General features: G+C 53.6%; 1 protein-coding gene across 1 annotated transcript; it reads left to right on the top strand.

Moving 5' to 3' along the window:
- The first annotated feature begins 327 nt into the window (after positions 1-327).
- Positions 328-22,930, top strand: LOC306811612 (protein argonaute-1). Its single transcript, XM_079325502.1, has 19 exons — positions 328-485; positions 7,278-7,461; positions 8,202-8,322; positions 8,453-8,634; positions 8,884-9,020; positions 9,121-9,255; positions 9,512-9,599; positions 10,697-10,844; positions 10,947-11,066; positions 11,830-11,952; positions 12,314-12,447; positions 13,616-13,800; positions 13,951-14,110; positions 14,342-14,432; positions 16,108-16,302; positions 16,431-16,565; positions 17,401-17,502; positions 18,298-18,497; positions 18,903-22,930. The coding sequence occupies exons 1-19, from the start codon at positions 461-463 to the stop codon at positions 19,009-19,011; spliced, it is 2,574 nt and encodes an 857-aa protein (XP_079181628.1). The 5' UTR covers positions 328-460; the 3' UTR covers positions 19,012-22,930.
- Positions 22,931-25,378: the final 2,448 nt, after the last annotated feature.

Below are 25,378 nucleotides of genomic sequence, written 5' to 3'. Positions count from 1 at the left end.
GGCACTTCAGGAATGACCGTACAGCTGCCGATACAACAACTGGCGCTTCCTCCTCGGCTCGGCCGCACCAAAAAAAAAAAAAAAAAACCAAACCAAAAAACCCCCAAAAAAACACCCCACCAAACAAAAAAAAAAAAAACCAAACCAGCCACGAAATAAATATTTGTGGCAACGGCGGCGCGGGAGGCCCGGGTGCCGGCGGGCGGGCAGTCGGTCCCGGCCGGGCTCCCCCCGCTGCCCGAGCGGAACCGCCGCGTCCCCCGGTCCCCGCGGGCCCCAAGATGGCGGCGGGCCCGGCGGGCGCCGCCTTTGTTGCGCGCGGGGCCGGGCGGCGGCGGCGCGTGCGCGCGGCGTGAGGGGCGTGAGGCGGCTGCGGCACCGGCCCCGGCCCTGCCCGGCCCCGGCCCCCGGCACGGCCCTGCCCCGGCCCCCGGCTCGGAGCGGCGCCCGCGTGGATGGGATGGAAGCGGGACCCTCGGGAGCAGGTACCGCGGGCGGGGATGGCGGGTGGGGGGGTCGGAGCGCTGCGCGCCGGGAAGCGCCGAGAGGGCGACGGGGCGCGAAAGGGATGAGGCCGGTGGAACGGGGGGCGGGTGTGCGGCGGGGATCGGGGGCCTGTACCGGGTGGGGACCGGGGAGCGCGGTGTGCAGAGGGGAGCGCGGCGGGTGGTGATGGATGTGGCGGCGGCGCGGGATGTGCGGGGGCGATGCCGGGGATCGGGGAGTGTCGGAGGCGCTCGGGGGTCAGAGCAGCGGGGATGCGGCGGGGGCTGCGGGGCCGCCGGGTGCCCCGAGAGCAGCAGCGGCGCGGCCGCAGGGGAAGGGGCGGCGGAGGGACCCGCAGAAACCTCGCAGGAGGGTGCACAGGGCCGGGGTCACGTCCAGCCGCAGGTCCCCACAGCGCGGAGCGAGCCCTGCTCAACGGGCCTGTTCTGCACAAAGCAGCAGGAGCATCCCCCCACCTCCCCATCCTTTCCCCCAGCTCCCATTCCATTCCCCCTACCTCCCACCCCAATCCATCCCCCCGGCTGCCATTCCACCCCCCCTCCCCCCGGCTGCCATTTTATCCCCCCCAGCTCCGATTTCATCCCCCAGTTCCCCATCCATCCCGGTTGCCCGAGTTCAGGGAGCGGGGCGCAGGCTGGAGCTGGCGCGGGGCCGGCGGCGCCGTGTGCCGTGACAGCGCGGAGCGTCTCCCCTGCCCGTGCCAGGACATGCGCGGAGCCGGGGCCGAGCGTGGCCCCGCGGTGCCGGGCTCCAGAGCCACCCTGCACCGCCGTGTCCCCTGCCCCGGCTGGGGACGGGAGCAGCTGCCGGTGCCCTTCGTGCCGGGCCGCGCCGCGCCGCGGGGGTTTGGAGACCTGTTCCTGTGGCATCGGCTGCCGCTCGCTCCGGCGCCTGGCCTGAGCATCGCCAACTTGCGCTGCTGAGCCGCAGGATTTTGGTGCCTAAAATAAGGCAGAATGAAGGATGGGGTGATGGAGACGCGGGTCACTGCCTTGCTGAAGCACGGGGTGATTGGGATGGGGAGCTGCCCTTCCGAGGGACAGGGCAAACAGGGATCGGCAGTCTCTGCCCTGCCACCTCTCTTGTGCTGGTGGATTTACCACCCACCATAACACATCAGCCTGGTATGGTTTTGACATAAACCTGCTGAGTGTTTGTAAACTTCTTACAATATTTACTTTAAGTGTGGCACAGAAATCTCCCAGTCTCTGCGTTACCTTCTGGCTGCTGGTGCTTTGTGTTTGGGCTGATTTATGGCCCCTGGAAGCCGTGATTTGGCGGCACCGCTGGCTTTGCCGGCGCCTTGGGGCGATAGCAGCGCTGCTGCCTCAGGGCCACGCAGATAACGCTGCCGGGCACCCTCCTACCCCAGCCTGAAATGGTGCTTTTAAGGTGCTTTAAAAGAATCTCAGGTGTTGGGATGGGGATGCACTTGGTGGACAGGTTTGGGTTTCAGTCTCTGGGCCTGCACTGGGAGCAGGGGTCTGCTGCTGCACCCTTGGGAGTTTTCCCTTCTGTCCCCAAATTTGGCTGGGGGATATCTCCTCCCACCCAGGTTCACCCCTTGGGCAGGGAACTCAGGAACCCCATGTCATCAGAGCTGCTGTGAATCGTGCCCTGCTGTGGCCCCCCTTTGCTTGTGCTAGGCCCTGGGTAAGGGCTGAGCTTCGCATGTGAGCTCTGATGATGCTGTGGCTTATCAGGGCAATAAAGCAGAAACTGGCATGTGCCTGGATGTGCCCAACATGGAGATGCCTGGAAAGGCAGCGGGAAAAACCAGGACACTGACCCACAGGCAGCACTCAGGGAGGCAGACACATGCAGTGGTTTTAAAAACTAAGCTTTTTTCCCCACAACTTTTAGTTTTCTTTATCCCTTGCAAACTTCCTAAAGGCTGTTAATCTCAACTGTTGTCTTCCTGTGCTGAAGCTTGCAAAAACCCCAAAGCTGCTCCGTCTGTTGGGGCTCTTTATCTTCAGGAAACACGAAAGTGCGTATGCCTGGTTCTGGGACGGGATTAGACCGAGAAACAAAGCCAGGAGAAGCACCTTGCCTGGAGACACAGCACGGATGGTTTATCTCTAAACACTCTTTGCAGCCTCTCCCTAAACCCTGGGAAGAACAAAACACAGACAAGTTATTAAGATGGCAGACGCGAGGAGGAAGCCAAATCAGGCAGAGAAGCTGCTGGCTGGGCAGGGTGATCCACGCAGAGCCACGGGCAGGTTCAACCACGGCTCCGGTAGCCAGTGGCACTGCGGGGCCGCGGTGGGACACAGACAGGAGCCGGCGTCGCTTTTGTCCTGTCCCTCCGGCACTGGGGGCCGCCTTTGTCTGCGACTCCTGGCTCTGCGCGTCCCTGGCTGCTGCCTGGGCAGTGCCGGAGCAGCGGGAGACCGAGCGGGGCTGGGCAGGAGGTGTCAGACTCCGCCCGGCCCAGCTGCCATTAGCAGGGACCCCGGGGTCACTGTGCAGTCACACAGCATGGACGTACCACCCGCTGTGCTCGGCAGGGGTGCCAGTCCTTCTCAAGCCCCATCAGAGGGATGGAAAAGAGAGCTGCTGGACAGCTGAGGCCAGCTTGGCAGGACCCTCACAGGTCGGCTCATGATTGAGTTGTGTCTGCACTGCCACCATCACCACACCACTGGCATCACCACGCTGCTCTCCAGAGCATGTGTGGGGTGTGATGGACTTGGCACTGCTCTTGCTGCTGCTCCTTGGGCTCTGTCACAGTACCTGCAGCTTCACGCTCTTGCTCTGCTCAGCCTGTGGGACTGCATCTGTCCCAGGGTGCAGGGACACCCATTCAGTCAGGCAGGTTTATGGCTTGCACTTTAGGGTGTAATCTGTGATTTCCAGGTGGGAAGCACAGTGTCCTTTGCAATGCTTAATATGAGCATACAAAGGACTCAGCAGCTTTCAGATGGTAAAACAGTTTAGAGCCCTTTCTGGCTCATGTTTTGTGTGCAGCCACTCCAGGGCAGGGCAGGAGCAGAGCTTGGGCACCTCAGCCTTGCCCGCAGCAGCCAGGCTCTGGTGCATAGACACGTTTAATGCTGCACTCCTATGGCTGCAGACAGTCTCTGTCCTGTGTGTGCATCACCTGCTGAAACTCAGTTTGGTGTCTAACCAAAAAGCACCCACAGCTGCGTCACCCTGGCAGTGCTCAGGTCACTCGGGAAGGAACCCGCGGCAATGTCTGGTTTGGCAGAGCTGAGATGAAGCTTTTTGAAGTCTGGGCTGTGTGAAATGGCTTTGGTCACTGCTTGGAGCCAGTGGTTTTGAAGGTGTCGAACTTGGAGATGGGAAATGCTGATTGCTCACCCTCCCCAGCGGCTGCCTTTCCCACTGGTGCTGCCCCTTGCTTTGCTCCCCGACAGGGATTTCACTTCCCGGGAGTGTTGTGGGGTGGTTTAGGATGGGATATGTCTCAGGGTGAGGATGGACCACGCTGCGAGTCGGGTGGCATTTGTTGTGCCGCGGCCCCGTCTGCACCTCTCTGATTGCCGGCTGTATTTTGGCGGGTGGGTGTGCGGGGAAGGGGCCGGCGTGGACCCGCCGCCGCCGCCGCAATAAAACTCGCTTTTGTCTGGGCCCGTTCCCGCGGCCCCTCGGCTGAATGCGGCGCTGGAGAGGATTTCAATGACATGGTAATTTCATGCCGTCCCACCGGCGGCTTCGCCGGGCGCAGGCAGCTGTTGGGCAGCGGGTCGTGTTCCCCAGCTGTTTCAATAAATAACAGAAACAAAGCGTATTCCAGCGCTAATTACCTCAAACTTGCTTTCACTTCGGTGGCTCTGCCCTCGCCGCCGTCTCTGCCCGTGGTACCCGGAACAGGGGCGTCGATGCTCCGCCGCCGGCGCGTCCCCAGGGCACGGCTTTGTGTGCGAAAGTCTGTGATTCCTCCCGGGCCGCGGAATTTCTAATGGCAGCGGATTTCATCCCGCTCACTGGCCGCATTGTGCTGCAGGAACAACACTCGCCCTGCAGCCCCCGGCCCCGGCGCCCGCATTTACATGACAAAGTGGGAGCCTGTGCAGCTTCGCCATGGAGAGTCGAGGTATGCAGGAGCCAACTCCCGCCATCAGGAGCCCCCCTATGTGCTGGAGCCCCGTGTTTCCATGCACTCTGGGGAGTTTTTTAACGAGACTTCTTCTTGCTGGCTCCTTTTGTGCTTCCCTGAGCCGGCTTCAGGCATGTGGTGCCTGGGGATGACAGTCGAGCTGTCCGGGATTCCCTGGCAGTATCCTCTGGGCCAGGAGAAGGGTGGCTTTCACTGAGGCAAATCATGGAGGGACCCTGAGTGCTCCAGGGCAGGAATGAGCATGTGAAAGGATGAGCCAAGCCTGCATGCTCACCAAAGGGTTTTGGGGTCTCTCCCACCCGGGCTGAAGCAACCAAGGCTGGGTGAGATCCTGGCTCACGTGCTGCAGGTGCTGCCTGGGCAGCTGCTTTGGCTTGTCACATTCAGGGACCTTGTGTTGTGATCACCAAAATAAAACTGTGCGAGTCAATCCTGGGCCGAGCTTGCCTATCCTCAGTGCTGGTCATGGTCCTGCCCTGCTCTTTGCAGAGCATCTCCTATGTCAGCAGGTGCTGCTCCCTCTGTCCGCTTTGCCTGTTTATCTTATCCCATGTTTTTGGTGTCTTGTGTGTCCCATCAAAATTCTGAGCCAATTTTTGTGTTGCTGGAGGCTGGCTCCTTCCTTCACCTGTGATTCATGCACCTAATTGCAGGGTGTTACCCTCATAAAGCATCTGGGGATCCTCTGGCAAACGGGTTTGCATGGCAAAGTCTTACTTTGGGAGGGACCAAAGCACTGCCAAGTGTGGGATTGGTGTGGGATGAATTGGTACCTCTGCAACTCCTTCCAGTTCCTGGCTTCAGCTCCTCTTGGGCACACAAGTGCCACTGAGCAGCTGTCAGGCTGTGGCCACTGCCCTGTGTTCCCTGCATCTGCAACCATGGGCATGTGGAGTTGTGTGCAGTCCTGCTCATACACAGCTGCAGGATTGTCTGGGGGGTGAGATGATCCAGAGGAGGAGGAGCTGTGGGTGCTGGCCTTGACATGGCTGCAGGAAAGGCAGCACAGAGCTGCTGTCCCCTGAGAAATCTTGCAGGTGGGCAGTATGGTTCCTCTCTCAGACTCAGGGACTGAAGGCTCCAGCAGCACTGGCAGATATCTCTTTGCTTGTGAGCCATGATTTAAAAATGCATCAGCTCACAGCCAGGGAACTGGCTATTGCCAAGAAATGTTAATCATGTGGAGACATGACTTACACGGGGAGCAGCTCATCTGAAAATCAGTTCCTTCAAACGAGCTGCTTCCCAAGTGTAGCACAGATGTATTTTGGGGGTGACTGGCAGTCACTCTGTCCTGGGGCAGCTGTAGGTGCCTGCAGTGGACTCAGGGATCCCCACCTTGCTCCAAGTTCTGTGCTGCCTTATCTGAGAGGGTGCTGGGGCCAGGTGAGCCCAAGATTGGGACTGCTGGCAGATTTTTGATCTCTTGAGCTCCTGTTGCAGGACAGAAGCAGGAGCAGAGGTTGGCTTTGGAGAATTAACTTTTGCAATTCAGCCCCTGGATATTCACAAGAGTTTTCCCATCCCCTTGATGTCCTGCAGTACTGGGGGGCCTTCCATGGGCAGGAAAAGTCTTGCAAAGCTTGGGTGCAAAAGCAAAAGGCAAATTTGAATCTTAGTTTGCTGCTCTGCTGTTTTTCTGCTTCTGATATTTTTAGCCTGGAATGGAAATTTGGATTTAAAAAGAAAGTGGATGGGAGAAAGGGGTGCTAAAATCACCATGTGTTCAGGTTCTTGAATTGGAGCTGGGTTGCTGTCTGTGGGCTGACATGGACAGTTGGCCATGCAGATGGAGCTCTCTGAATACCCCACACTCGATCCCTGCACCAGCCCTGCTGGCTCAGACCTCACCAGGTTTGAGGAACAAATAGAAGGTGCAGACTAGGAGGAATGGAGATGGGCAAAGTGGGAATGGGGCAGGAAGGGCAGAGCTCACCTCAGAGAGCAGCAGAGTGGAATCATTCCTTGGCAATGTTTTAAGATACAGATAAGATTTTTTTAGAATCCCTTTGGATTTTAGTCCGAGGGTGCTGTTGATTAAGAAATACAGCTCAGTCCTGTAGCCATGTGCTGGTGCCATTCTGCATCTTCAGAACTTCATAAGTGAGTCTGTGTGATGAGAATTGTGGAAAACTGGTATGTCCCTCTTTACAGGTCCTCACACTGCTTCAAGAGGGGATTTGGGCTGGTTTTGTTTTGTTTTGTTTTTCAAAACTCAGCAGTTCAACAATTGTGTAGTGCAGATGGAATAATGCATTTCCTGTTTCTTGTGGCATCCTCCCTCCAGCAGTGAGTTGGGATTTGCTGGGGAATGGAGAGGAAATGCATGTGTCTGTATGTCCCTGCTAACAGAGTATCCCGGGAATTGCATCCCCTTGGAAAGGGGCACTGTGCTGGTGGAGCTGATGCTGCTCTCCCATAGCAGGTGGCAGTGCTGGACCCTGTGCCAAGGGGGTTGGTGGAGCTGCTGTGCCCTGGCACTGCCCTTCAACAGCTCGGCTGGCACCAGCACTCCCCAGATGGTGCCCGGGGAAGCTGCTTCCTGGTGTGCTGCTCTGAACTCTGCCACTGCCACCTCCTGCCAGGAGGGGCAGTGGGAGATGTGGTGATGGAGAGTGCTGTGACTGTGAGATCTGTCTGTCTGTCTGTCTGGCAGCCCTCCTGACCCCTGCTCTCTCCACAGCTGCAGGCGCATACCTGCCCCCCTTGCAGCAGGTGTTCCAAGCGCCGCGTCGGCCTGGGATAGGAACTGTTGGGAAGCCCATCAAGCTCCTGGCCAACTACTTTGAAGTGGACATTCCCAAAATCGATGTGTATCATTATGAAGTGGATATCAAACCTGATAAATGTCCACGCAGAGTCAACAGGTAAGGCAAGTATTAGAGGTTTGGCACTTGTTCCCTGCTCCAGTTTCCTAGTGGAGGCTCTGTAAGTGCCTGTCTCTGTCTTTGCAGAAGAAGCCATTAGGGTGACCATTATGGCAGGGTTCACAGCAGTGTCTGGGGTGATGGCACTGCATGATAGCCACAGCTGGCTGGACCCCCCAGCCGTGTTTGTGCAGCAGTGCTGCTTCCTGGCCTGGGAGCATCAGGGGTCTGGAGTCTGAGCACAGTCCCTGCAGCTCCAAAGCAGCTGTGCTATTTTGGCAGCAATCCCTGATTTAAAAATAGCAAGGGCAGACCTTGGGCCATCGTGTACTTTTCTTTGTTTTTCTTTTTGATGTGCTCTTTGCTGCCTGTCCCCTCCTGCCCTGGAAGCCCGGGGAGCTCTGTGCCCTGAGCTGGTGAGCAGATGCTGTGTGTGCCTTCTGCAGCGAGTCACACTGTAGCAGCCACTGTGCATTCCTCTGTGCCATGTGCACTCCCTCTTCCCCCCAGTGTCATGTACAATCCTTCTGCCAAAGGCAATGTACTGAGCTGTGAGACAAGGCACGTGGCTGCTTGTCCAGGGGCTTTCCTGCCCCAGGGGTCTCAGCTCTGCTCTCGGTTGCCTCAGGGAGGGAGGCTGGGGTGGACTGGATATGTTACAGAAGGTATCAGGCTATAAAGAAAGTGACAAAACAAACCTCTCCCTTCTTTCTTCCCGTTCCTCTATCTTGCCTGCTTAGGGAAGTCGTGGAGTACATGGTGCAGCACTTCAAACCACAGATCTTTGGTGACCGAAAACCAGTCTATGATGGGAAGAAGAACATCTACACTGTCACAGCCTTACCCATTGGAAATGAGCGGGTAAGAGGGGCCAACAAACCCCACATGAGCACTGTGCCCTCCCTCCTGCCTGGGAAAGACCAGCAGAAAACGACCCTGCCTCGTCCCTGCATGGATGCCATGGTCACTGTCCCTTCCCTCCTGCACCCAGGTTGACTTTGAGGTGACGATCCCGGGGGAAGGCAAGGACAGGATATTTAAGGTGTCTATCAAATGGATGGCCATTGTGAGCTGGCGCATGCTGCACGAGGCCCTGGTCAGCGGGCAGATCCCCGTCCCGCTGGAGTCCGTCCAGGCACTGGATGTTGCCATGAGGCACCTGGCTTCCATGAGGTACCTGCACTGAGGGACAGTGGGGCTGTGCCAGGGAAGGGAGGGGACTGCTGCCCTTGGCAGGCTGCTGTGGCTGGGACTGGCCTTGACAGTCACTGATGGAGGTAGCTGTGCCAGCCATGTCCTTGGTGCTCCTGCAAAAGAAACAGAGGGGGTGATGCAGCTGGCAGGGTGAGTGCCAGCTCGGGGGTCTGGGGGTGCTGTGTGGCCCCAGTGTGTGCCATTGACGTGGTTTGCCCTGGTTCACAGGTACACTCCCGTCGGCCGCTCCTTCTTCTCCCCACCTGAAGGCTACTACCACCCCCTGGGAGGGGGCAGGGAGGTCTGGTTTGGCTTCCACCAGTCAGTCCGGCCTGCCATGTGGAAGATGATGCTCAACATCGATGGTGACGTTATTTCTCATATTGGGGAGCAGCAGTGGGGGGGCTGAGTCTATTTGGGAAGGCTGGTTGAGAGCAGAGACACATTGTAGTGTCTGTCCCACAGTGTCAGCCACTGCCTTCTACAAAGCCCAGCCTGTCATCGAGTTCATGTGTGAGGTGCTGGACATCCGGAACATCGACGAGCAGCCCAAGCCCCTGACTGACTCGCAGAGAGTGCGCTTCACCAAGGAGATCAAAGGTACAGCCCCAGGGAGCTCTGGAACCTGTCCCCTGACACTGGCTATGGTTTGTGTCTGACCCAGCCCCTGCAGCAAGGTGGGGGTACAGGGGTTGCACATGTCTTCTGTGGCACCACTGCCTCCCTCATGCTGTTGTTGGAGTATCTGCAAACAGGAAATTATTCAAAGAAGCTGTTGGCAGTACTGCGAGAAAGTTGGGCAAAGAGAAATTACTCCCATCTTCACCATGACTGCTGTGTCCCTGTCTCACATCAGGTCTGAAGGTGGAGGTGACCCACTGTGGGCAGATGAAGAGGAAATACCGTGTGTGTAACGTTACCCGACGGCCGGCCAGCCACCAGACGTAAGGCGGGTGGGCAGATGCCCTTGGAAAAATCCACACTGTTCTCTTTGTTAACAGCTGCTGGTGTCATTAGGGAGAGCTGAACAGGAAGCTCCAGTCTTTGATGGCAAAAGGAGGCATGTCTGAGGCTTTGCAGCCCTGTGCCATGTGTGGAGTGGGATGCAGGGAGATGGGAGTGCAGAGGATGCTGTGTCTGGCAGGCAGAGCGTGGCGGCAGGCGGGAGCTGGCATGCCAGCAATTGTCCTAGTTTTTACCTCCGGGTTTGGTTTTCTTCATTCTTAAAATAGTCACTGCCAGAGCAGAGACTTTGTCAGGGGCTGACACAAGTGTCTGCCTTGGAATTTTTTGTGTATGCCTGGGAGCAGGCTGGGCCTGGGTACCACTCAGCTTTTCCTGTGCACCAGCATCCTTGGATCACAGCCTTGTGGCATGGCAAACGCAGCAGGAATGTGGCACATTGCTGATGCAGTCAGCCTGGCTCTCCTGTAATTTTGGTTCTCTACAGAGTATCAGGTCAATTCTGAATTTTCATGGAGTTCCTTGTGTAACTGGGAGCAGCTGGTGCTGGCTGAGGATGGGTATTGCACTCCAGCTGCGAGTGTTGTGGCACCTCTCAGCCCTGCAGCCAGGAAGTTTGATTCTTTTTCTCTGTTTTTGAAGGGAAATGTTCCCCTCCTGCCTGTTTCCTCTGTCCACCATGCATCTGCTGTCCTGTACCTGGAGAGGCCAGTTAGCCTTTTCCTGGAGTTCAGTTCACTCCCAGGAGGTACACCAGGCACAGGAGCCCTCCTGAGTGGCAGTGTGCTGTATTTTTGTGCCCAGCCATGGCATGTGTGGCATGTCCTGCAATAAACATTTGCCCTGATTAACTGGATTAGTGAGGGAGAGCTTTATTTAGGCACCTCAGTCCCACACTGGGGTAAGAGTATTCCTGACTCCATTTCTGAAAATATCACTGTTGTGCTTTTTATTTTGTTGTATGGCAGCTCAGGGTGGGAGCCTGGCAGCTCCCTCTTCCCAGCCACAGTACATAGTATCTGAGGTCTGGAAGTGTCTGTTCTGAGTAGGTGCATCCCTTGTGTCCTGCCTCTGCCAGGTTCCCTCTGCAGCTGGAGAGTGGTCAGACAGTGGAGTGCACAGTGGCTCAGTACTTCAAGCAGAAATACAACCTGCAGTTGAAATACCCTCACTTGCCCTGTCTCCAGGTTGGCCAGGAACAAAAACACACGTACCTTCCCTTGGAGGTGAGTGTTGGCACCTGTGGTTTGGGGCTGTGCTCAGCTGTGATCCTCTCCTGTCTTACCTGTCTCCAACACATGGCTGCTGTCTGTCCCCTCCCTGTGCAGGTGTGTAACATCGTGGCAGGCCAGAGGTGCATCAAGAAGCTCACAGACAATCAAACATCAACCATGATAAAAGCAACAGCCAGGTCTGCCCCAGACAGGCAGGAGGAGATCAGTCGCCTGGTACGTGACACAAGTCCCTGTGGGGACAGGGGTGGGCTTGGCACCAGAGCCAGGTTATGGCATCCTGTCCTTGGTGGAGTTTGCAATGGTCCTGCTCCTCAGGTGCTCTGTGATCTGCTCAAAAGTTGCTGGTGAGGTTAGTGGTGAGATTTTATCCCCCTCTTCCCACTGAATCCCTGTGCAGAGGTGCCTGTGTGTATGTAATGGACACTGGCACAGGCGAGCCCAGCTCAAAGACCATGCAAATGCCCATGCAACAAATTCAGGCTCTTGCACTGATGGAACCTGACCCAAAGGGAGCTGCAACTAGAGATGGGAAGCAGATTAGAGACAATTCCTCTGGCTGTGGGTGTTCATGGGGCAGCAGTACAGGAGCATTGTCTGTGCCTGTCCACTGGTTAATGGGGCTGTTGTTCCCCAAACGTGTACAACTGGGCTTTTGAAGCCAGGGACTCTTAGGTATTCCTTCTGGTACTCTTGGTAAGTTTCTTGCCAAGAGAGAAACCTTTTGAACCTTCCTGTTGAAATCTTAAATCTCAGCAGCAGGCTGTGCTGTTAATTGCATTGTGTGTTTCAAAATTGGGTCCCCGTGAGTCAGTTTGCAGGAGAGGATTTGGGTCTAAGTGTTGATCTGCTCGCCCTCCCCTGTCAGAGCTGCTCTGTGGAGAGCAGGTCTTCAGGTGCCCACATCTGGCCAGCTGCAGCTGCCTGGGATGAAGCAGTTGGTCTTACTCCCTCCCATGACCCTTCCTTCCCTTTGCAGATGAAGAATGCCAGCTACAATCTGGATCCATACATTCAGGAGTTTGGGATCAAGGTGAAGGATGACATGACGGAGGTGACAGGGCGGGTCCTGCCAGCTCCCATCCTGCAGTATGGAGGCCGGGTAAGTGGGGCAGCCTGGGCTGGGCTGCACTGTGCAGGGAGATGCTGTCAACACCTGGAAACATTGTTTCTGAGCAAAAGTTGTGTTAGCTTCATGTTAGAGTGAGGTGTTTCATCAAAGAGCCTCAGCTTTGTGTTTTTTGCAATATAACTGGTTCTGAAAGTTGTAGCCAGAGTCATTGGTGATGAGATGAAGAGGAGAGGGGTGCTCAGCATAGGGCAGCTTGGGTGAATTTTGTGTCACTGCTGAAGAGCTGAGGCTGTGGATTGCCCATTGCCAGGGAGTCAGCTCCAGCTGCAGCACTGGGCCAGCAGGGCTGCGGGGCCGGGCAGGCTGCTCTGACCCTCTGTTTGCCTTGCAGAACCGAGCCATTGCAACTCCCAACCAGGGCGTGTGGGACATGCGAGGGAAGCAGTTCTACAACGGCATTGAGATCAAAGTCTGGGCCATTGCCTGCTTTGCCCCGCAGAAGCAGTGTCGAGAGGAGGTGCTGAAGTAAGGAAAGGGGCAGCCCTTGTGGGTGGGGGAAGCCAGAGAGGCTGTGGCTCCAGAGGCTGCCACACTGCTGATTGCAGCCAGGGGTTGCGTGCCCAGCATCACCAGTGCTCCACTGCTTGTGGTACCAATCTGATGTGGGGTGTCCAGTTCCTGTTGCTTTTGGTTTATCCAGAGAGCCTAACTGTTTGTCCCAGCTGCAAATGGTCCCTAAGCCATCACAAAGCTGCCAGGTTGGGATGAGTACCTGTGAGCTGTCAGTCAGGTTCTCCTCAATCTACTCTTTGAATCAGGGTGCTGCAGTGCTGGGAGAGGAAAGTGCCAGCTTTAAAGCTGTATTGAGCTCTTCTAGTCTGAATCTCCCCAGAGAGAAGGGGTTCTGAGGCTTAAAAGTTTCCCCAATAATCTGAAATTATGTAATTCATATAGGAAGCATCCTAATTTACCATGGGTTATTACTGAGAAGTTTTGGGCTTTCTGAGAAGCTTTGGTAGTTTAGAGAATATGTTTCTATAGCAAAGTGATGCAGAGCAGGAACAGTTTATTTGATTTAGGAAAATGGTTGCTTTGGTTTTGGATTCTTCTTTTGAGGAGGACTCAGGTTTCTCCTGACTGAGAGTGGATGCATCAAGGTGAGCACTTGTGTGTCTTCTCTGGGTGTTTGGCATGGTCAGTGTTTGAGGTTTGGAAGAGCTGAGTGTCCATGTCTGCAGTACCTGGGTGCAGGTGGGAGTGACATCACATTCCTCCCCTGATCCCTTTGCAGCAGAGCTATGAGCCCTGTGTTCCCTTTGGCTCTCACTGAATCAAATCAGTCCTTGGCATTCAAAAAATCCAGAGTGTGGCTGGCATCAGCTTTGCAGTCACCTGGAAATCAGCTGTTGCAGGCAGCAGGTTTGTTCCCCACTGCTCCAACTTCCTAAGGGAGAAGGATTCATCTCCATTGCATTAAAAAGAGTCAGTACATGGGTAAGAGAGCACTGAGAGTGGACAGTTCAGCCCTGATATGTGCTGGTCTTGTGTTTCCTGTGCCATGCATGTGCTGGGTGCCATGGAACCCCAGCAGGTGATGTGATGGCCCTGTCTCTGTCCAGTGCTGCAGCACTTGGCCGTGGGGCTCCGTGCCTGCAGGAGGGCTCAGGGCTCACAGCTTCTCCTCCCGGCACAGGAACTTCACAGACCAACTGCGCAAGATCTCCAAGGACGCCGGGATGCCGATCCAGGGCCAGCCCTGCTTCTGCAAGTATGCCCAGGGTGCAGACAGCGTGGAGCCCATGTTCAGACACCTCAAGAACACCTATTCAGGGCTGCAGCTCATCATTGTCATCCTGCCAGGGAAGACACCTGTGTACGGTGCGTCTGGGGTGGCACAGAGAGAAGAGCTTTGGGCTGGCTCAGGAGGGCTGGCTCCTGCAGGGCTCTCTCTCCTCATTCCTGAGGGTGCTGCTGGAAGTGCTGCAGGGCTGGTTTGCTTGTGTGCTCACCTGCTTCTTCTGTCCACAGCTGAAGTGAAGCGTGTTGGGGACACTCTCCTGGGAATGGCCACACAGTGCGTCCAGGTCAAGAATGTGGTGAAAACCTCCCCACAGACCCTTTCCAACCTCTGCCTCAAGATCAACGTCAAGCTTGGCGGGATCAACAACATCCTTGTGCCTCACCAGCGGTTTGTACAGCCACTGCCTCTCACTGTTTTGGGGTTGTACCCCAAATCCCTTGGAATTGGGGCTTGTAACATGTTTTCCTTATTGATAACAAGCTGTTGATGTGTCCAGGCCAGAGCTGGAGGTCAGGATATATCCTTAATATCATCTGCTCATCTCCATTGGGTTGTACATCACCCTGAGATGGCCCCAAAGGCTGACTGCTTGTTTTCTCTTCTCTCTCCTCCCACCAGCTCTGCCGTCTTTCAGCAGCCAGTGATCTTCCTCGGCGCTGATGTCACTCACCCGCCAGCAGGAGATGGGAAGAAACCCTCCATAACAGCTGTAAGTTCACAGCTTGGTGCCCCAAAACCCTGCAGGATGCAGGAGCTGGAATGGGACTCACATGTTCATGTGTCACTGCTGTGCCCATGATGACACTTCTCAGGGTGGGCCCGTACCCTGTCAGGTGTCTTTATCCCAGTCCTGGGAAGTTGTGTCCCTATCCCTTCCTGCCTCTCCACGCAGGGAAGCTGCAGTTTTTGGGAGCCACAGGGAGACTGGCAGCTGCCACCAGATGGGGCTCGTGATGTGCTGGCCCCAAGCTTGGCCCTGAGAGTGCTGGCAGCTTGGTGCTGTTGAAGTCATCCTGGGGCATCCCTGTGCAGCTGCAGCCCTTCAGGAACCTTCCCCCTCTGGAGAGCTGGGGTTTGGGACATGCAGGAAACTGGGGTGACTGGGCTTCTGAGCCCTTTGTGGAGGAGGATTTGCCCTCTCAAATTAATAAGCATCTCTGGAGTGAAGTGCTGCTTGGTTCCAGGGGGGCCAGGGACAGCTTGTGCCCTCCACTGGGCTGGAGACACTGCCCTGTGCTCGTTGCCATGTGGGATAAGCACGTCAGCATTTTCCTATTAACTTCTTAACTTTTCACTTAAGAACTTACACAGCTCAGGTTTTCCTTGGCATGCAAATGCATCTTTGGAGGAGTGGTTTTTTCTTAATTAGAAGGGGTTGGGAAAGGGTTTGGGCTGTTTGCTGTGGGTGTGGGTGGCACAGAACAGTCTGTTTCCTGGCGGCAGAGCTTCCCCTCTGAAAATGTATTTTGTGGTTTGTGCAGGACCACTGGGGCTTTTTTCTTAATTTTTGTGAAAGCCTTTTTGAAGCTGCAGGGGAGGAGAAGGGTAGAGCCTTTGGAGCAAGTGGACCATGTCCTTGGTGTGTTGCTGATTGGACAATAGTGGTGGGTCTGTTGCTGAAACTAAAGGAACAGTTTCTATTGTACACACACTGGTTCCAGTGGGGGAGCCCCAACCTCAGAGCTGTGTATGCAAAGCAAAAGTGAAAGTGTTGGGGAGGGCAGGGGCAGCAGATTGACACTGCTGAGGGTGTGGAGACTGTGGTGCTTCCCCTCTGTTTGGGGGATGTGGGGCACACAGTGCAGTCACTGCTGAGGGAGTGGGGAGTGAGGCAGCTGGGTGTCTGTTCCCCAGTATGGGCCAGCATGATTAAGCTGTGTCACAGCCAAGTCCAGCTGTCCCCTGACCTGTTGCTCTGACGTGTCTGAGGTCTGCCTGCACTGCAGTGGGAACTCCCTGCTCAATGGCTGCCACGCAGTGACTTGACCCAACATGGCCTTGGGCAGTCCATGGCTGTCTGGGGCAGCCCCTGGTGTCTTGGGCAGCCCCACTCTGTCTCACTGCCAGGCAGGAGAAGGGAAGCAAGGGCAGAACAGCAGCAATCCCCCACAGCCACAGCATTCACCAGCACAACCAAAGTTGTCTCACTGGAAATTCCCACGAATGCTTAAAAGGGCAGAATGTGACATCAGGATGTGGCCATGACCAGGAATATCCCTGTTGGGCACTGATTGCCTGTACAGTACTTGCTGTCCCATCTGATCTGTGAGTTCAGGTGCTCTGCCCACTCTGTGCCTGTGGGAGGCAGGTGGAGGCTGGGACTGTCCCACATCCCCTCTGTGCTGCTGGTGTAAGCCAGGGGCCTGGCCTGTGTGTCCCTGCAGGTTGTGGGCAGCATGGACGCCCACCCCAGCCGGTACTGTGCCACGGTGCGCGTGCAGCGGCCCCGCCAGGAGATCATTGAGGACTTGTCCTACATGGTCAGGGAGCTGCTCATCCAGTTCTACAAATCCACACGCTTCAAACCCACCAGGATCATCTTCTACCGAGATGGTGTTCCTGAGGGGCAGCTCCCACAGGTGAGGATCCCTCAGATCCCCGTTGGCCAGCAGGGCTGCACCAGCTGCACCGTGAGGTTCCTTAGGGGTGCCCAGGGACAGCTGGGTGCTGGTGTGTCCCCTCATTCTGTGTGCCCTTGTCTCTCCAGATCCTTCACTATGAGCTCCTGGCAATCCGAGACGCCTGCATCAAACTGGAGAAGGATTATCAGCCTGGCATCACCTACATCGTCGTCCAGAAGAGGCATCACACCCGTCTCTTCTGTGCAGACAAGAACGAGAGGGTGAGTGCTGCAGGCTGCCAGGGCTGCAGGCAGCTGATTCATCCCTGTCTGATGGAAGAGCCAGCCCTGGCTTTGCTGAGGGGAAATCTCACCACTGGCAGGGAGAGCTTGTTCTGAATGAAACGTGCTGCTCAGTGGACTCTACAGACACATGGACTAGTCTGCTTCTAGAACCCTAGCCAGCTGTTTGCTGTTATTATGAGTTACTGGGTGCTGATGATCCTGGTGATTCTTGAAATAGCCTCTGTCAGCTTGAAAACATCTGTTGTTTTGGTGATAGCTGGAGTAGCTGACATGACAGGCTGAGTAACCCCTTGCTTGCTCACAGCTTGTTCGTGTGTGCTCTGCAGTAACATTGATTGCTGTCACTGTTCCTAGATTTCCTCTGAATTTAATGGTCAGGTTGAGTCTAACCAGACTGCTCCACATGAGCAGGAAGATTTAATCTTGTAAACTAAGGACAGTTTTCAATCAGGATGTAAAAGCCCCAGTATCTTGTGGCACAGACTCCAGCACATGCTCTACAAAGATCTGTGGTGTTTTGCTCACTTAGTCCTCATCTCTGTAGTAGGATGGGCCCCTACCCAGCCCTCACCCTGCTGCTCTCTTTCCCATGCTATGTCTCCATGTCATGCCTGGTGTTGATGCAAAAAATGCAAGTAGGCCTATTTGGGTAGGAAGCAAAGTAGGATGAGTTGCTTCTGTCCCCCCTGAATAGACACTTGGAGACCATCTCTACATCTCAAACAAAGACCCTCCACCATGGTCCTGTGGCAGGGCAGCTGTGTTGAGGACAGTACTCTGCAGTGCTTGTATCTCTTTCTATTTCCTGCAGATTGGAAAGAGTGGGAACATCCCAGCAGGAACAACAGTGGATACCAACATCACCCACCCCTTTGAGTTTGACTTCTACCTGTGTAGTCATGCAGGCATTCAGGTACTGTGCTCCAGGGCTGGCTCTTGGGATGCTGCTGGATTTTTTTGGCTGCTGTTACAGATTGTGCTCTCATGCATTTGTCCTGGGCTTGTCACAGCCTCCCTTTAGCATGAGCAGTTGGTTTTGAGGATAGTTGGATCTGAGCTGCCACTGCAGTGGTTTGGCAAGCAGGTGCCGGGTCCGTGCTGCTGCTGCATTGTGTGGCACGTACTCAGTTTCTCTCCTGGAGCCAAGGGTCTCCCTAAGAGATTTTCCTCCTTCAGAACAGGCAGTTCAGCAGCTTGTCAGCTGGTGTCTGAGCATGCTGGGCTCACCAGGGCACCTGGTTGTCAGCAGGGACCTGCTGTCTGGCCATGGGCAAGAGAGCCAGGCCAGCCGTCCCTGCCTGCTCTGCAGCTGCCTGGCTGCAGGCAGCCAAGATTAGTCAGAAACCAGACTGGAAAAACTGCACTCGTGTAATCTGCAGCTGCTTCCGGAAGGGAGGCTGCTTGGCCTCCCCTCCCCTGCACAGACAGTGGGAGCTGGCCCAGCTCAGTGGGGATGCAGTGGGGGATGCAGGGGGCTGTCTGGCACAGAGGGAACAGGCACCAGGCAGCAGCATTAGTAGGGTTTGCACCTCGGTGCCAAGGGCTTCCCTGCCTCACTGCTATGTATGGTTCTCACAGCAGGGAAGCACAGGCATCCCTCCTGCCTAGGCTGGCTCAGGGATCATTTGGATCAGGGAAGGGCTGATGGGGATGCAAGGCAGCTGCATCTGGGTGCAAGCAGCATCTCACTGTGACCCCTCCTCCCCAGGGCACGAGCCGGCCGTCCCACTACTACGTGCTGTGGGATGACAACCGGTTCACGGCGGACGAGCTGCAGATCCTCACGTACCAGCTGTGCCACACCTACGTGCGCTGCACCCGCTCCGTCTCCATCCCAGCCCCAGCCTATTATGCCAGGCTGGTGGCGTTCCGGGCACGGTACCACCTTGTGGATAAGGAGCATGACAGGTGAGAGGCACAGCCCTGGGAGGGCAGAGCCAGGCATGGGCAGGGGGCCAAAGTTCCTGTGTCTGAGAGTGCTGCAGCAGAGTCTTTCCAGGGGAAGACTTGCATGTAGCTGCATGCTCTTAAGGCTCAGCACAGGGGGAACAGGGATAAAGGAGGGTTAAATCCTATCCTGAGCTCATCCCAGGCTTGTGGGAGCGTTCCTGAGGTGACTGAGCATTTCCAGCTGCCTCAAGATGCTGAAATCTGCAGTACAGGTACCATCACCAGCATGCACATTTCTGTGCACTGCAGTGAGGTGACTTCCTGTGCTGCCAGCCCTCAGCTATCTCCATCTCCAGGGAAGTTTCTCATTGTTCCTGGGGGGTAAATACAAAATAATTACACAGTGATTTCCTTGATTTTCAGTGGCGAAGGCAGCCATATATCTGGACAGAGCAACGGCAGAGACCCCCAGGCCTTGGCGAAGGCTGTGCAGGTTCATCAGGACACTTTACGTACCATGTACTTTGCTTGAAAGCCTAACTTTTGTTACCTCACTCAAGAAAGCTTTCAGATTTGTAGGAGCCATACAAAAAAAGGAAGCATTGGGACACCTTGTGGTTTTTTTTTCCAATGAGAAATCACTGCAGGGCAGGCAGTGTCGACTCCAGGCAGGAGACCAGCACCACGGGACAGAACGATCCAACACCTTTGTAGGATTGGAAGAGACTGATGATGATGATGATGATGATTATTTTTTTAATTTTTTCTGGCTTTGCAAAATTTTGACCTGACCAAACACATGAAGGCATTCAAGGGAAGGGATAAAACTCCCGGGAGGCAGAAGCAGGTTTTCATTTTTAAGATGCAATACTAGAGACTCCTGACTGTGAACTGGCGGCTTTGGTCCTCCGTTGCCCACCAGGCGCTGGTAGGTATTTTTTGTGGGGGTTGGGGGGAGGGGATTTTTAGAGCCTTAAAACAGAAGACTAGATTTATAAAACTAATATTTTAGATTATGAGATGCTTTAATGGGTTGAGGGGAAATAAAACAACCAACTAGTTTATAGGAGAATTGTAACACTAACAGTTCCCCGCCCCCGAGTACTTCCCCCCGGATAATGTAAGGCACCCTAGCACTTAGCTCAGAACTGAAAACTGTCTTCCTCGTGTTACAAGCTAGTCAGCTGCTGCCTCTCGAAGCAACAGTCACAGACTTTTCCATGGGTGAGTGCCTTACTATGATGCTGCAAAATTTCAATGTTTTTAATCTTGTAAGGAAACTAGTAATCTTGTCTTGATGGTGGTCCATATTTCCATCAGAAGGAGTTAATTTCTATGGTCCTCAGTTACAGTTTGTGTCAGATCACGACCTCACAGTGGTAAAACCCCATTGAAAGATGTGCACTTTCATACAGGACACGTTTAATGGCTGCTGACCCATTTTTGTTTCCAATGTGCTACTTGTTATTTAAAACTGTTTCTGACAAATGGGGGCATCTCCATCCCATAAGGACAGAAAGCGCTATCCATGTTTTTCTTTCTTTTTTTCCCCCCCTGAATTTTTATGATGGACACCGGGATTTTTTTACTAAACATTATTTTTATACGATATTGAGTCTGTTGCCAAAATCCACAAGTCATTAACATTCTCAGAGTTTACATCCCTGCACTTCCTGAGGCTGTGTGCTCACACCACAGCTCTCCCAACGTTTCTGTCCTATGAGTGCTGCCAACTGCAGCCTGTGCTGTGCCAGGTGCTCCACAGTGCCCATTGCCCATGTGCATTTGGCACATGTCTGCCCAGGCCAGCTGCTTTCCCACCTACCACACCCCCACCTCCAGCACTTCCAGGCTCTCACCCTCTCTGCTGCTAGGTTTTGCTGCTCTTTGTGTCATGGTATCACTGCTCTCATGTCCAGGGTTTTTATTCTGAAAGCACACCAGATTGTTCCTTAGAACGATCCCCTGTTATTGTCATGGGGGAAACTCCTGATTTGTGCTTGTACTGGGAAAACAGCCTTTTTCCCCACAGGAACCTGGTCACTGCTTTTCAGACCCATTTTGCTGCAAAGTGACCGTACGCAGGTGGCGGGGCCGTGGTGGCAGCTCAGTACCAATATCATCCAGGCTCATTATCTGGGGTTTTTCCTGTGAAAGTGTTCACGGCGCTTCCTTCAAGAGACAAGCGAGGCGCACGCTCCTGCCACGCTCTGAGGGGAAGAGCTCTGGTATCATTTTCCTGCCCAGCGCGTTTCCCCTGGCCCGCGTGCGGACAGAAGCACATCTCCACCTCTTTGGTTTGTACTTTCTGACGTTGAAACTTGCCTTGCCTTCACGAAAACCACACCGGTCATGTTGGCCCATTGAGCTGTCCTGATCCCGGGAATTCACTCTTCCCGTTTTCTTTTTGGGGCAACGTGTTTGTGAACAGTGACAACATCACTATGCTATGCAAACTAAGTGCTGAGCCCACTGATGTCACGTTTGGTGAAGATCCTACGTTTAGCACAGTCCTGTTTTCCTCGAGACCACAGTGTTTGGTTCATATCCTCCTTTGCACCTTGTGTCAACCTCCACTGCTGTATATCCTCAAGGTGATGGGGAGGAGACCAGGAACTACCCGTGGTCAGTAGGTAGGGAACTCTTAGGAAGGCTTTTAGAGCGTAGGGAACACATCAACACTAAGTGTCAACATGAGAAGCCTACATTCCTCTACACAAGTGCCTGCATAGTGACACCAATCAGCACCTCCATCTCATCCTCCGAACTCTGGCTTGTGTTCATTGAAAGCAAAACAATCTCAGAGGGGCTGTTCCCGCTCACCTGGTGTTAGAAAGCTCCTCATTAAGAATGAAATCGGGGTCAAGGTCAAGGTTCTCTCTGCAAATCAGTTTGTTCACCAGCATTACACCGGAACGCGCCTGGCTGCTGCTCTGCAGTGAGGGGCAAAGGTATTTTGGTTCCTCGTTTTTATTTTAGTGTTTTAGTTGGGTCTAGAATTCTGAAATGTCTTTTAGTAGCTGTGGCATAGCACGTGCCATTTTTAACCATTTGAAAAGAGATAGTGTGGGCATTTACAGAAACAGCTTGTTGCTCTGTAACAATTTTTTTTAACCTTGAGACTTGAAATGTAAAATGGACCTTTAAGATTTGCACTCATTTGTAAGGTGGCTGTTCATAGAAAACTATGAATGAAGACTTGCTGATGTAGCACCTACTTTTAACAGCAATTTTAACTACACAAAAGCTTCACAGCTTCTGAAACTCTCAGCTGTTGACTTGCAGATCGTGTTCTGCCCTTATTTCACCCTCTGCGTTGGGTTTTCATGGTTTTGGATAAACAAAAAAGCCAAACTCAGTAGCTGCTGTGCCCTTTAAACCCTGTTTCCACTTTGAAGAAGTTTAGAGAGGTTGGAGTGACCCGCATGTTTTCTATACCGGACTATGCACCGTGCCCTCTCCGCGCTCCGGCATCGGCATTTCTCCCCCTCTCTTGTCCAAGATGCAAACGAGTAGCTGCATGTTGAGGTGCATTTTGCTGCCTGTAGCAGATAGGTGTTACCCCAGGTACATATCAGGATCTGTAGTTAGCCACAAACCCCACGTGGGCATCCCAATCAGCAACGAGTCTCTGCCTTCTCCATGCGCACGAGTTCCGGCTGCGACTGGAAGTGTCGCCGAGTGCATGCAGTTCTGTGGGAAGAGGAGTAGCTTTCATTTACCTGTTGAATGCTGTTGTTTCTCTTATAACTGAACAGAACAGGGTGGGAGGGCTGCTCTGCCCTCTCCCTGCAGCTCCCAGGGCAGTCGGGGTGTTCTGGGATCGCACACGATGTCTCAAACAGCCCAAGCATCCAGTGATGCCTCGCAGAAGGTTTTCTTCTTGGAAAATCAGTGTGAAATAAAATAATATGATTGTTTCAGGAAGGGAAGCCAGACAGCAGGAGAGCAATAAACAAGTGAAATTCATATCTTGACTGAGTGATTTGCACTTCAATAGTTGTGAAAGAAAATTTCCAGGACTCCAGTGCTTTTGTGTTTGATTTCCAGCCCCTTTCGTACCTCCTTTCTATGAGCAAGTGTGGGACTGTACATAGGGTGTTTACAGGACGCTCCGTTTGGGTTGTTATTTTTCTTGTGGGTTTTTTTTTTTGCTCTAGCTTGAACTCTGTATGGTCCATTTGTTAAATAGCCGTGAACAGTTGATGTACAGTACTTACTAAACAAGCAGCAGCACAAAACTTATTTTATTAAGAAAATATGGCATATATTTTAAAGGTTGAATATCAATTTTTTTTTTTTTTTTGTATGTGTGGAATTAAGACTGGTGAAGAGTAACAAAATCCTTGGATTAGGCCAAAAGAAAATACTGTAAGATCCTAACCACCTCTTTATTAAAGAAAGCAGTATGATTAAAGAGCTCCAGAACATTGTATTTATATTGGATTTGATTTAATTGCCTTTGTGATTTTTTTTTTTTTTTTTTTGCCTTGGTCCTGATTTTTGCTTGCAACTTTGACTTTGCAGTCCCAAGTGTCTGTTACCCTGTAACTGTTGACAGAAGACCTAAATAAAAGCAATGTGAATATGTCAGGGTGACACTCCTGAGTCACATCTCGTGGGGAGGGGACATGCACATCCCAGCCATTCCCTAGGGAAAGGCTGGGGGACAAACAGAGAAATGCTGACTGGAGCTGAACTGCATCAGACACTGTGGAGGATCCAACACCCCTCACTGTCCAGATCTCAGTTCAATGAGAGAAGAGCTTAAGCAAACGGATACGTGCTTAAAACTTCGGGGAATACAGATACAATTCCACTTTTTATTAAAATGTCACCTGAGAACTGACTGATTTCAGGCTCCTGGGTTATTAGATAACAGAAATGTACATCAAAATCTGCTGTTCTCCAGCCTCACTGAGTGCTTCAGGGGCTCCTGGCTCTGAGGTGCTTTAAGGACAGACTTCAGACTCCTTTTGGGTTGAGGTTAAACTTGATCCTCTGGGTTTCTGCACTGCCTCATGTTTTACATTTCCCAGCTTTGCAATTCTTGCAAACATCCCAGTCTTCTCCAGTGCCAGCAGCTTATGGTTGAATTTTGGGGTCCAGAACTGGAGGTTGTTTGCCATCCTCTTGAGTTCTTTGTTGGAGTTCTTTGTTTTACCTGACAAAAGCTCAGGGGCAGACCTTAAGCCAATGAATGATTTAGCAGTTGAGCTGTAACTGGGTTTTTGAATAATGCCAAGGAATTTTAAGGAAGTGCTTGCTAATGGCATGCAAGCACTCGTCAGTTAATTTACTTAACTGCAGCACCAGAAAGTTCTGTCCTGAGCTGGGCACTTGTCCTTCACACATCCAGCTGCTTTGTGGCTTCTGTCATCTATTTTAAATGATTCCTACTACATAACAGAATCTTTAGCAGTGTTTAAAGGGGCTTTTTCTGTGAGAGTTACAACAGCAAATTGTGCCTTGTGCAGCTGGGTCTGGAGTCCTGGAAAACAGGTCAGAAAACTGGTTTCAAGTGTTAGACAGGCATTTGAGCCCCTGCCCCGGTGCTGATTACAGTACCCGAGCTGTGGGACCAGATGTGCTGCCCCTGAGGGATGTGTGTTTGCAGAGAAGCCACTCTCCCACCTATCTGCTTCATCTTGGAGATCACATTTCCCACTCCCAATTTCACTTAAGGAAATATTCTAGTAGGTTACCATGAATTTGCATGGGTTTAAAATGCTTACTGTGTCACTTACCTGAAAAGTAAATTTATGCTTTTAAAGATTAATTCAGCTGGGAATCGTCAGGATGGTAATTCTTAATAATGACTCTGAAATTTGCATTATGGATCTTTAACTTCTGTTGGCCCAAAATTCTAGTTTTTCAGTACCTTCCCAGTTGTTTCCCAGGGGAAGGGCCCCTCTCTTCACAATTGGTAGCAGGTTTGAACTCACTTGGACATGTCCCAATATACTGTTCTTACCAAAAGATGATCTTTTAAGGGCAGAGGAAATAAAGGTGTCACTGCCTGACCCAGCACCGAGTCTGTCACATTTGAATCTCTTCCCTGTGTGCCGTTTGCCCCTTAGCCCAGTGGTACTGAACATTGCTAAAAAGTCTCAAAAAATTAGAACAGGGCAAGCCTAAGCTCTGAATTTATGTTGGTACAGTGAATCATCGAATCATGAATCATGGAATATCCCTAAATTGGAAGGAATCCACAAGGATCATCCAGTCCAATGCCTGGCCGTACACAGACACCCCAACAGTCCCAATTGTGCTGAGTGTGCTCGGTGTCTGGCAGGGCGGGGCCCGTGGCCATTTTCGGGGCGCCCGTTCCGCGGTGGCTCCGCAGCGCTGCCGCGCTCGGGCGCTCCGTGTTCCCGGTCCCGCAGCCCAGGCCGGGGGCACCGTGCGGGACGAGCCGGCGCTTCCAGCGCTCCCGCCCGCCCTGTTCATGTTCCGTGCACGGGAACACCCGGGCGTCACCGGGGCCGGGGGTTCTTCTGGCAGGTTTAGCGAGGATTAAGAAATCAGCGAAGTTCACTGGGGACCGGGCTGGAAGCCCTGGAAGCCGCCGCACACGGCAGCTGCTGCGGCAGGGAGAAAACGCCGCAGACATAATACGTTGTACTGAAACACCACAACACTGCGGGGTGGGGAATAACCCCGCGGTGCTTCCGCTCTGTCTCCCGACGGGCTCGCGTCGTGCTTTCCCGGCGGTACCGGTGTCCCAGCCCCGTCCTTCCCGCTCCGGGGCAGCCGCCGGTGCCCGCGGGGCTCCCCCGGCCCTCAGGGCCCTGAGGCTCCCGCCGCCTTTCCCGCCTCCCCCCGCTGTTGCCGTGGCAACCGCGCCGGCTCGCGCCCCGCCCGCTTCCGGCGCCGCTTCCCGTTCCCCCGGAAAGGAA

This window comes from Erithacus rubecula (assembly GCF_903797595.1).
Source record: "Erithacus rubecula genome assembly, chromosome: 23".
NCBI lineage: Eukaryota > Metazoa > Chordata > Aves > Passeriformes > Muscicapidae > Erithacus > Erithacus rubecula.
This window is presented reverse-complemented; position numbering and strand designations above follow the sequence as displayed.